The sequence below is a fragment of the Balaenoptera musculus genome, chromosome 1 (genome assembly GCF_009873245.2).
Source record: "Balaenoptera musculus isolate JJ_BM4_2016_0621 chromosome 1, mBalMus1.pri.v3, whole genome shotgun sequence".
Classification (NCBI taxonomy): Eukaryota; Metazoa; Chordata; class Mammalia; order Artiodactyla; family Balaenopteridae; genus Balaenoptera; species Balaenoptera musculus.
The window spans coordinates 85,139,813-85,152,565 of record NC_045785.1 but is presented as its reverse complement, the minus strand read 5'-3'; the positions used below and the strand labels follow the sequence as shown (position 1 = coordinate 85,152,565).

The following is a 12,753-nucleotide window of genomic DNA, read 5'->3' as shown; positions in this document are numbered from 1 at the left end:
ATAAATTGTGATTTCCTTATGACTAATAAATCTTTTCATGTGCTTATTAGCCATTCGTGTACCTCCTTTTGTCCATTTAAAAAATTAGTCTCTTTGTATTTGACGTGGAAGAATTCTTTACATACTCTGGATATAAGTATTTATATATGTCAGACATGTATTGATATCTGAATGAATATTAATATTTTCTCTCAGCCTGTGCCTTGCCTTTTCACTGTCTTAATAATGTCGTTTGATGAGAAGGTTTTCATTTAGATGGACTCTAGTTTGTAAAGTAATGCTTTATGGTTACTGTATTTTTGTACCTTTTCTAAGAAATCTTCATTTACCCCAAGGTTGAGGATACATTCTAGGATTTTTTTCTTAAAAGCTTTGCATATTTAGATTTTAGGTTTAGGTATGTAATTCATCTTTTTCTGTACGGTATGAAGTAAGGTTTGAGTTTCTAATTTTTTTTTTTTAATATGTGTATCCAACTGTTCTAACACCACTTGTTAAAAATACTCCCCTTTCACCATTAAATGACCAAGGGACCTTTGTAAATAATCAATTGACCTTAAATGTAGGAGTTTATTTATAAATACTGTTCTGTGACACTAATCATGCTAATACTAAACTGCTGTGATTACTTCACTCTTGAAATCAAATAGTATTCTAACTCATTTTTTTCTTTTTCAAATGGTTTTAGTTATTCTAGGTCCTTTTTTATTTCCATATATAGTTCAGATCAATTCATCACTTTTAATGTAAATGCCTGTTCAGCTTGACTGACTGATTTATAAATTCCATCCCAATTAGGGGAAAAATGACATCTTTAACACACTGAGACTTCTACTCATGAACATGGTGTATCTATTTATTTAGGTCTTTAATTTCTCTTTGCCATGCCTTACAGTTATTGATGTAGTTATCATGCACATTTTTTGTTAAATTTATTCTTTGATATTTTGTCTTTCTCATGTTTCTATAAACGGATTTTTTTTAATTCCATTTTCCAAAACTTTGCTAATAATATCAGAAAAAAATTATCTTTGTATGGTTAATTGTATCCTGTAACCATTCTAAAATCATTTAGATTCCTTTGGGTTTTCTCTTTTAAAAATCATGTTGACTGTGAATAATACAGTTTTACTTCTTCCCTTCTGATCTTTATGCTTTTTATTTATTTTACTCGCCTTAATGTAAGCAAAAGCTAGAAAAATGTGGAAACAGACATCCTTACTTCATTCCTCATTTTAAGAAGGAAACATTCACCCCTGCAGGTTTTGTTGTTGTTACTGTTGTTTTAAAGAAATTGATTAAGTAATTACTTAAGTTTACCTGGAAACACAAAAGCTCTAGATTAATCAATTAGAAAAAAAGAGCAAAGTTCCTCAACCTCAGTCATAAAAACGAAAATTAAAACCTTGAGGTACTACTTACACACCCATTAGAAGAGATAACATTAAAAAGACAATACCAAGGTGAGGATGTTGAGCAACTGGAACTCTCATATACTGCTGGTGGGAATGTTAAAATGGTATAAGCACTTTTGAAAACTGTTTGGCATTAAATGTACATAAGAATTAAACATATACCTACCATACAAAACAGGTGTTCCACTCCTCAGCATTTACTCAAGAGGAGTAACAGTGGATGTTCACGTAAAGACTTGAACATGATTGCTCCTAACAGTTTTACTCATAATAGTCCCCAAAGGGAAATGACTTAAATGTCCATCAATGGCTGAATGAATAAACAAAATGCAAACACTACTCAGCAGTGAAGAGGAAAGGAAGTGAAAGCAGTACGACACAAAAGAGTACACAGTACATGGTTCTGTTTATACAAAATTCTAGAGAATTCAAACTAATTAATAGTGACAAAAAACAGATCAGTGATTGCCTGGGAAGGGGATAAAACAGGAAGGGATGGCTACAAAGGGCTATGAGGAACCTAGTATGTGTGATGGATATATATTTTGACTGTCAGTGATTTCATGGGTGCATACATTTCAATACTTATCTGACTGTACAATTTAAATGGATGCAGTTTATTGTATGGAAATTATACCTTAATAAAATTGAATTTAAAGTGGAAAAAAAAAGAAGAAAACATTCAATATTTCACCATTATGAATGAAATTTATTGTAGGCTCTTAGTAGATGCCCCTTGTCTACCCTGTAGAAGTTCGTCTTTTACCTATTAGTTTTCTGAGAACTTTTTATCATGAATGGATGCTGTATTTTTGTCAAATGCCTTTTCTGCTTATATTAACATGATCATTTTTTTCCTCCATTATTCTATTGTGATAAATTACACTGAATTCCTTTTCCACTGTTAAACCTTACAATCAAGAGGTAAGCCTCAATTAGTCATCATGAATTACCTTTTACATACTGCTGAAAGTGATTTGCTAATATCCTGTTAAGAATGTCTACATTTATGTTAATGAAAAATATTAGTGTGAAATCCTGATTTCTTATATTATCTTTGTTAGATTTTGGTTTTGGTAGCTTCATAAAGTGAATTAGGGAGTATCCTCCTTCTCTTTTTCTAAAAAAGGTTAAAAGACGGCTATTATTTCTTACTTTTAAGTTTCATAAAATTCAACAGTGAAACTGCCCATGCCTGAGTAAAACCACCTACAAGTGAAAACCACCTACGAGTGAAATCACCTATGCCTGAGTAATCTCTGTGAAAAGATGTTTTTTATTATTAAAAATTCAATTTTGATAATAGAGATAAAGGTAATCCATACTTATAATATTATAATATAGAGGTAATCTATTATATCAGTTTTGGTTCACTAGATTTATAAAGGAGTTAGTCTATTTCACTTAAGTTGCTGAATTTATCAGCATTTCCAATGCCTGTGATACTGTCTTTGTCCTGTGTAGGATCTGTAGTGATATCTCCACTTTCATTCCTGATTCTGGTAATTCATGTTTTCTTTTTCTTTCTTGACAGAAATTTTAAATCTTTCTTTTTTTCTACGACAGATATTTTCCAATGTAGGTAGATAAGTACTAATATAGGCATAGAACTATTTTCCCCCCATGCACTTCGTGTGGGGAAAATATTTCTATATTTTCCTCTATATTCCAAGAAAATATAGATGTATTTTCATTTGAAGTATGATTAAAATATGATGTATTTTCATTCAAAAATATGCCCTTTATATCTTCTGTGATTCATGTGCTTTTCAGAATTGTGTAAATTTCTAAATACTTGGTAATTTCCTAGATTTCTGTAAATCCCACTACAATCAGGTACTATATGAGCTTCAATCATTTGAAATTTATTGTAAGTTATTTTAACATCATGTTGAATATCCTATGTACATTTAAAAGGCTATTCTGCAGTTATTGGATGTCTTGTAAATGTGAGTTAAGCCAAGCTGACAGCATTGTTCAAATCCTCTACGCATTTTTTTTTAAGATCAATTTGTCCTATTGATTACTATGAGGAATATGAAAATAGCCAATTGTAAATTTAAAATTGTAGACTTCACTGCTTCTCTTTTAATTTTGTCATTTTTTAAAATGTACTTTGAAACTGTTATTACTAATATACAAATAAAGGAATGTTATATTTTCCAATATATTGACTCTTTCGACCCTAAGAAATATGTCTTTTTACACCCGATAATACTCCTTGTCTTGAATTCTACTTCATCTGATGTTAATACAATCACATCAACTTTCTTGTGCTTACTGTTTGCATGAAATATTATTTTCCATTCCTTTTACTTTCAACTTGTGTCTCTGTATACTTCAACCTGACTACAGCAGTAGACAGCGTAGTTAGGTCTTACTTTTTAATCCAGTATGATATTCTTTGCCTTTTAATTGGACTTCTTAGACTACGAATGTCCAAAAGAAACATACTACAAGCCACATAAATTTTAAGTATTCTAGTAACCACATCAAAAAGTAAAAGGGAGTGAAATTTATTTTTTTTTGAAATTTTGAATTTCAGGTTCTTATTAGTTATCTATTTTATACATATTAGTGTATACATGTCAATCCCAATCTCCCAATTCATCCCACCACCACCACTCCACCACTTTCTCCCCTTGTTGTCCATACGTTTGTTCTCTACATCTGTGTCTCTATTTCTGCCCTGCAAATGCGTTAATATACGATATTTGTTTTTCGCTTCCTGACTTACTTCACTCTGCATGACAGTCTCTAGATCCATCCACGTCTCCACAAATGACCCAATTTCATTCCTTTTTATGGCTGAGTAACATACCATTGTATATATGTACCACAACTTCTTTATCCATTCGTCTGTCGATGGGCACTTAGGTTGCTTCCATGACCTGGTATTGTAAAATAGTGCTGCAGTGAACACTGCAGTGCATGTGTCTTTCTGAATTATGGTTTTCTCTGGATATACGCCCAGTAGTGGGATTGCTGGGTCATATGGTAATTCTGTTTTTAGTTTTTTAAGGAACCTCCATACTGTTCTCCATAGTGGCTGTATCAATTTACATTCCCACCAACAGTGCAAGAGGGTACCCTTTTCTCCACACCCTCTCCAGCATTTGTTGTTTGTAGATTTTCTGATGATGCCCATTCTAACTGGTGTGAGGTGATACCTCACTGTAGCTTTGATTTGCATTTCTCTAATAATTAGTGATGCTGAGCAGCTTTTCATGTGCCTCTTGGCCATCTGTATATCGTCTTTGGAGAAATGTCTATTTAGGTCTTCTGTCCATTTTTTGATTGGGTTGTTTGTTTTTCTAATATTGAGCTGCTTAAGCTGTTCACATATTTCGGAGATTAATCCTTTGTCCATTGATTCATTTGCAAATATTTTCTCCCATTCTGAGGGTTGTCTTTTCATCTTGTTTGTAGTTTCCTTTGCTTTGCAAAAGCTTTTAAGTTTCATTAGGTCCCATTTGTTTATTCTGGTTTTTATTTCCATTACTCTAGGAGGTGGATCAAAGAAGATTTTGCTTTGATTTATGTCAAAGAGTGTTCTTCCTATGTTTTCCTCTAAGAGTTTTTATAGCATCCGGCCTTACATTTAGGTCTCTAATCCATTTTGAGTTTATTTTTTTGTGTATGGTGTTAGGGAGTGTTCTAATTTCATTCTTTTACATGCAGCTGTCCAGTTTTCCCAGCACCACTTATTGAAGAGCCTGTCTTTTCTCCACTGTATATCCTTGCCTCCTTTGTCATAGATTAGCTGACCATAGGTGTGTGGGTTTATCTCTGGGCTTTCTATCTTGTTCCATTGATCTATATTTCTGTTTTTGTGCCAGTACCATATTGTCTTGATTACTGTAGCTTTGTAGTCTAGTCTGAAGTCAGGGAGTCTGATTCCTCCAGCTCCCTTTTGTTCCCTCAAGACTCCTTTGGCTATTCAGGGTCTTCTGTGTCTCCATAGAAATTTTAAGATTTTTTGTTCTAGTTCTGTAAAAAATGGCATTGGTAATTTGATAGGGATTGCATTGAATCTGTAGATTGCTTTGGGCAGTACAGTCATTTTCACAATATTGATTCTTCTAATCCAAGAACATGGTATATCTCTCCATCTGTTTGTCATCTTTGATTTCTTTCATCAGTGTCTTATAGTTTTCTAAGTACAGGTCTTTTACCTCCTTAGATAGGTTTATTCCTAGGTATGTTATTCTTTTTGTTACAATGGTGAATGGGATTGTTTCCTTCATTTCTCTTTCTGATGTTTCTTTGTTAGTGCATAGGAATGCAAGAGATTTCTGTGCTTTAATTTTGTATCCTGCAACTTCACCAAATTCACTGATTAGCTCTAGTAGTTTTCTGGTGGCATCTTTAGGATTCTCTATGTATAGTATCATGTCATCTGCAAACAGTGACAGCTTTACTTCTTCTTTTCCAATAAGGATTCCTTTTGTTTCTTTTTCTTCTCTGATTGTCGTGGCTAGGACTTCCAAAACTATGTTGAATAATAGTGGAGAAAGTGGACATCCTTGTCTTGTTCCTGATCTTAGAGGAAACGCTTTCAGTTTTTCACCATTGAGAATGATGTTTGCTGTGGATTTGTGGTATATGGCCTTTATTATATTAGGTTCCCTCTATGCCAACTTTCTGGAGAGTTTTTACCATAAATGGTGTTGAATTTTGTCAAAAGCTTTTTCTGCATCTATTGAGATGATCATATGGTTTTTCTCCTTCAATTTGGTAATATGGTTTATCACATTGATTGATTTGCGTATATTGAAGAATCCCTGCATCCCTGGCATAAATCCCACTTGATCATGGTGTATGATCCTTTTAATGTGTTGTTGGATTCTATTTGCTAGTATTTTGTTGAGGATTTTTGCATCTATGTTCATCAGTTACATTGGTCTGTAATCTTTTTTTGTAGTATCTTTGTCTGGTTTTGGTATCAGGGTGATGGTGGCCTCATAGAATGAGTTTGGGAGTGTTCCTTCCTCTGCAATTTTTTGGAAGAGTTTGAGAAGGATGGGTGTTAGCTCTTTTCTAAATGTTTGATAAAATTCACCTGTGAAGCCATCTGGTCCTGGACTTCTGTGTGTTGGAAGATTTTTAATCACAGTTTCAATTTCAGTGCTTATGACTAGTCTGTTTATATTTTCTATTTCTTCCTGGTTCAGTCTCAGAAGGTTGTACTTTTTCTAAGAATTTGTCCATTTCTTCCAGGTTGTCCACATTATTGGCATATAGTTGGCAATAAATTAATTTTAATAATATATTTTAACCCAATATATCTGAAATATTACCATATCAACATTTAAATCAGTATTTTTAAAAATGAGATTATTTTGCGTTATTTTTTTGGTACGTCTTTGAACAACACACACACCCATTTACATCTCAATTAGGAGTAGTCACATTCCACATGCTCCACAGTCTCACAAAACTAGTGGTTACTGCACTAATAAACTATGTTAGTTTAACCAATTTACATTTACGTTTATGACTGGGTTTAACATCTCTCTCTCTTTATTTTCTAACTGTCCAGTGTTTTGTTGTTCTTCTCTTGCTATATTTGATAGTATTCCATTTTAATTCCTCTACGGACTTTTCTTTTTAAATAATCTATTTGAGGTACAATTCATATAAAATAAGCTGCCTATGAAGTTATAATCTAACAAGTTTTGACATATATTTACATCTGTGAAACCTTCAGCATAAGGGAATATACATATCCATCACCCTCAAATTTCCTTATGCCCTTTACAACCCTCTCCCTTGCTCTACCCACCTCTAAATTCCAAGCAACCACCAATTTGCTTTAATATGCATCTCCTAAAGTTTTATATAAATAGACTCATACCGGACATACTCTTTTTTTTCCCTGTCTTTCACAGAGCATAATTATTTAAGAGATTTATCCCTGCTGCTGCATGTAACATAGGTCACTCTATATGGCCAAGCAGTATTTCACTGTATGCAATGGAATTCAATACCAAAAGAGCTATCTTTTTATATATTCATCTGCTGATGGACACTTGGGTTGTTCTGGATTTTAGATATTACGAATAAAGCTACTATGAACATTCATATGAGAGTTTTAATGAGTATATGCTTTCATTTTCCTTGGGTAAGCACCTAGGAAACAAATAGCTGGATCATACAGTAAATGTTTAGCTAAATTGTTTTCCAAAGTAGTTCTATAATTTTACTTTCCCATCAACAGTATATGAGTGTTACAGTTCCCCCACATCCTTTCCAACACTTAGTATGATCAATCTTTTAAATTTTAGCTGTTGCAGAGATGTGTAATGTTATCTCACTTTGCATTTCTCTAACAACAAATGATGCTGAACATCTTTTTCATGTGCTTACTTGCCATCTGTATATTTTTTTTGCTGACCAATTGAATTACTTTTGCCAATTTATCAAATTGGGTTGTTTGCTGCATTATTGTTGAGTTTTAGAGTTTATATACGTAGTCTGAATTTATATATATTCTGGATAAAAATCCTTTATCAGCTATATATATATATGTATATATATCAGCCATCTTTGTAAAGATGTCTGCCGCTCTATGGCTTATCTTTTCATTCTCTTAACAATGTCTTTTGAATAATGTAAGTTTTTAAAACTAATGAAGTCCCATTTGTTCTTTCATAGATTGTGCTTTTGGGGTCAATCTATGACCCCATTAAAGAAATCTCTGCATAACCCAAGGTCACAAAGATTTTCTACTATGCTTTCTTCTAGAAGTCTTATAATTTTTAGGTTCTACATTTACATCAAAGTCCATTTGGAGCTCATTTTTGTATGAAGTATAGATCCAAGTATCGATAGCTTGTTGCTGCTGTTGTTGGTAACATATGGATAGCCTATTGTTACAGAATCCTTTGCTGAAAAATCTATTTTTTTCCTCCACTGAATTGCCTTTGTGCCTTTGTCAAAAACCAGTTGTCCATAACTGTGTGGCTTTATTTCCAGACTCTCTATTCTGTTCCATTGATCTATTTATCTTTCTTTATGCTAATATGACTTTGTTTTGGTTAGTGTAAGGTTTACAGTAACTTTTAAAAGCAGGAGTCAGCCCTCCAACTTTCTATTTGCTTTTGAATATGTCTTTCTACCTTTTTAAAGACATTGTTTCAATATGCAACCTTAATTTACCAGTATATTCTTATGTAAGAGTTAATACTCTATCACTTCATGTAAAATATAAAACCTTAAACTGTAAAATTCCATTTATATTCACTTTGTGCTAATCACTGTCATATAAACATCTATGTACAGAATGAACCACATAATTAAAAGGGTTTCTGTATACCTAAACAGTCTTTCAAAGAAGTTTAAAGGAGTAAAAGAGATAGATTTTTTTAATTTTCACACATTTATTTACCAATCCTGGTACTCCTTGTTATCTCCTGCAGATCCAAGTTTTTGTCTAGTGCTATTCCATTCAGCCTAAAGAACTTTTTTTTTCTTTTAATGTTAGTCTCCCGTGAGATATCTTTTTCTTGCTTGCTTATAAGATTTTCTCTTTATTATTAGTTTTCAATATTTTGATTATTGTGTGCCTTGGTATGTTTTTTACTTATCCTACCTGACAGTTTTCTTCAAATTTTAGAAGTTTTCAACTATTACTGCTTCAATTACATAAATATTTGGTACCATTCTCTTTACTCCCTCTCTGAAACTGCAATTACACATATGTTAGACTGCTTGATCGCCCCAAAGATATACTTTTACTCTCTCTGGAAGACTGAGTAATTTCTATCAATCTGTATTCAAGTTCATTAACCTTTCTTCAGTTGTCTTCAAACTGCTGTTAGTCTCAACCAGTGATTTTTTCATTCCAAATTTTGTATTTTTCAATTAGAGCATTTCTATATGCTTTCTTTATAGTTCTTTTCTCAACACATTCTTCCATGTTCATTATTTCAATATTTTCTTTTATAGCTTTAAAAATATTTATAGTCCTTGTCTGCTAATTCCAATATCAAGGTCATTTTGAGGTCTATTCTTATTGAATGCTTCTTCACAAGATTCGTAAAATTTGATGGTATGCAGGATACTGTGGATGATAGCTGTGGGAAGACTGAATCATGTTGTCTTCCTTAGGGCATGTTGTTTTATTTAGGCAGGCAATTCAATTACTGGTGACTCCTTCATGTCTTGTCAGGCTGGACTATCAGAGTTTCTTAACTTAGTCTTACGGCTGTCACTTACTATAGTGTATGATCCTTTCTCTTAAGGCCTGAGCTTTTTGCAGTCTAAACAGAATGTCTGAAGTAATCTGCAAGACATACGCATTCTAACTACCCAGAACTCCAATGTCTCAGAGCACTGCACAACCTATGGAATCACCATTCTAGCTCTGACCCACAGTTGGTCATTTCTGATAGACCAGGAGAGTCTCAACCTGCATATATGCAGCCCAGCCATTATTCAAAATTCTGAATTAAGTAAGAATCCCCACACCAAATTCTGCCCTCCAACCTATGCCCAAACCCCTGGACAAGTTCCTTTTTCAGGATCCTTCTCCATAAATCCCAAATGTCTCAGCAGCTTTGAATTCCAATCTTAGTCTCTTCAGCACAGTGAGACCTCCATGCTTTACTTCAGCTCCACCTCCATATGCTACAACAGTAGGGTACCCCAAAGCAGAAAAGCCAAAGTATTCATGAGACTCACTTCATATGTTTCCCTTATCTCAGGTTTCATTATCTTGTACTATTTACTCATCAATTCCAGACAACAGGTGTCCCATATATTTTATTCAGTTTTGTAGTTTTTGATTTTGGGGAAAGATGGAAAGAAGGAAAGGCTGCTACCAGTACTCTGTCATAGCCCTACATATTAATTTAAAAAACATTTCCATTATCAATCATTAAATGTACTACTTCAAAAAACATGAAACTGGCAAAGCAGAGATACAGACACTTGAGCCTGTTTGTTCAATTATTTGTACATGGTACCTTGACTATCAAAATCATGGCCTAGTGATTTTGCTTTGTAATCATGACATGGAAAACTCAGTAATGATGATGTGCAGAAAAATTCATCTTAACATCATTATAACTATATTTGAAAAATACTTCATTATAATTTTTACTTAATTGTCAGGGATGTGTACATGTGCACTGAGGTGTACATATACACAAGCATGGCTACCTGAAGGAAATCAAAATGCTTCCATTCTTTTACAATCTTTATATTGCCCAATATCATTCCTCAAACAACTAATTCAGAAAAGGGTTTAGAAAAAAGAAACTTTGGCTTTAGGTAATAATATAAAATGTAGGGTTATAAGGCAAACTAATTCACTCATCATCAGATTCAAATTTGCTCCACTGGCCATAAAACTAAGCTCTAAAAATTAGTCTATATTTATTTATAGACAGACATTACAAACAACCAACCAGTAATGTTTCAAACATATAAAGCTTAAACACCCTAACTATGAAGATTACATAGATCATTTTATATTTCCAAGTAAATAAATAAAGGAAACCAATCCAGAGTTAAAAATACTGTTACCACACAGAAAAAAGATTTAAAGCACATAAAAAAAACAGCTATGCAACTGAATCTTATGGTATTTTTTTTTTTTTACAGTTTGGGCTTTAGGATTTGTGGGATAAAGAAAAAATACTTAAAATAAAAATATTTTATGACACAATAAAAGCTAAGCACAAAAGTACAAAAGGAGTGAGAGTGAGGAAACTTGTAACATGAAAGAAAAAAAGGTTACATTTTTGTGATTTAAAAAAAAAAAGCAATCAGATTTAGTTACTTGCCCACAAATCACCCACTTCAGGTTTTTGCACTTGACACATACATACTATAGTAAAATTTCTCTAAACTGTTTCAACAGAGTATTTAAAAATAAAGGCTATTCTGGTAAAACACACTAAACTTTTGTTTTAACATTCTGCTCTGCGAAATGTCAAATAATGAGACTGTTAAGAGAGTTAACACTTACCTGTAACCACCATGCTGCTCATGTTAGAGTTTGGACTACTGAGAACACTGCCTGAGAGTAGTTCGTCAGATCCTCTCTGTTAAAACAAGAACAAATTAGCATAAGACCCCTTTACATTTAAAAATATTAATCTGAAAGTCTGTCACTTATCTGGTAACTTTTCAAACAGTGTCACTGAAAACCAAATGTCAGGTGTTACACTACTGGGAATAAAAAATTTAATCCCTAAAATAATAAGTTAACTCCACTCTCCTATCCATCTCTTCCTTTTCCACAAAGCCAACAGTGTTTCCTTCCTTCCATTCACCCAAGTCCAACAGACAATAAATAGGAAAACTGATTAGGTTTCATAATCAGAAGCCTTGGAGAACTACATCATTTTTTTAAATAAACAAACTAATGCCACAGCAGCTGGACTTTCTCACAGACACTCTGTGAATCCTTCAGCCTCACAGCCCTTTACTCATCCAGATAACTCAGGTCTTTAGAAAATGAGAACTTCACACTGGTGAGCTGGACAACTCATTTACATGAGCTGGACAATTCATTTTCATAATCATTAAAATTAAACAATTAGGTATATATTCCAATGGCTAGAACACTGTAAACAAAGGCAAAAATCTATGGAATGAGAAATTCCTTCTGCCAATATAAAGAGATTGAATCATGTCTTTAAATCCTTTAAAGAAAAGGTTATAAATCGTATGTTTCCAGAACTGCACAGTTGTTCAAACCAACCAATGTTGTTTCAACTATTTTAAAAATGTGTGTACATACAAAAGTATGTGTGACCAGACTAATATTTAAAAAAGCTAAGTCAACTGTTTTGCATATTTTAAGTATGTGTATACTTACATACATGGGTAATTAATATTTAAAATAACTAAATCAACACTAGCTGATTTAGACAATCAGGACAAAGTTGAATGCAACCACCGAAGTGGAAAAAAATGTACAAAGGAGATAATTTACCAAAGCAATTTAGAAAGTCCAAAACAATCCGAATTAACCATAAAATTTATGTTAATTTGTGTTAAACTCATACTTTAATAAGCTGTATTATAATAAGTATCACAGTGATGAACAAATATTTATATGTCATCCCCTTTTTTAAAAGCTTTCTACTTGTTAGCATCAAGTTCACAGAAATAGAAGCATGAGGAAAATAAAAACATAGTATAAAGTCACATTAATACCATATTTACATCATATTTAATTTTTTAATCAAAGTATGGAAGATTCAGCATGGCATTGTTTTATAAGGACATGATATGATATATAGAATTAGATACTTTAGAGATCCTTAAAGTGTGGTCCCTAGAGCAGCATTAGACCTGGAAATTTCCTTAGCAACATATGTTC

The 12,753-nt window shown here is 32.9% G+C and overlaps 1 protein-coding gene across 4 annotated transcripts in view; it reads right to left on the bottom strand.

The window, feature by feature from the left end:
* Positions 1-12,753, bottom strand: part of PTBP2 (polypyrimidine tract binding protein 2) — an 84,161-nt gene that overhangs the window by 51,255 nt on the left and 20,153 nt on the right. For all 4 annotated transcript variants that reach the window (XM_036846712.1, XM_036846693.1, XM_036846703.1 and 1 more), the window contains exon 3: positions 11,392-11,467. In XM_036846712.1, the coding sequence (XP_036702607.1) occupies positions 11,392-11,467 (76 nt within the window). The remainder of the gene's footprint in view (positions 1-11,391; positions 11,468-12,753) is intronic.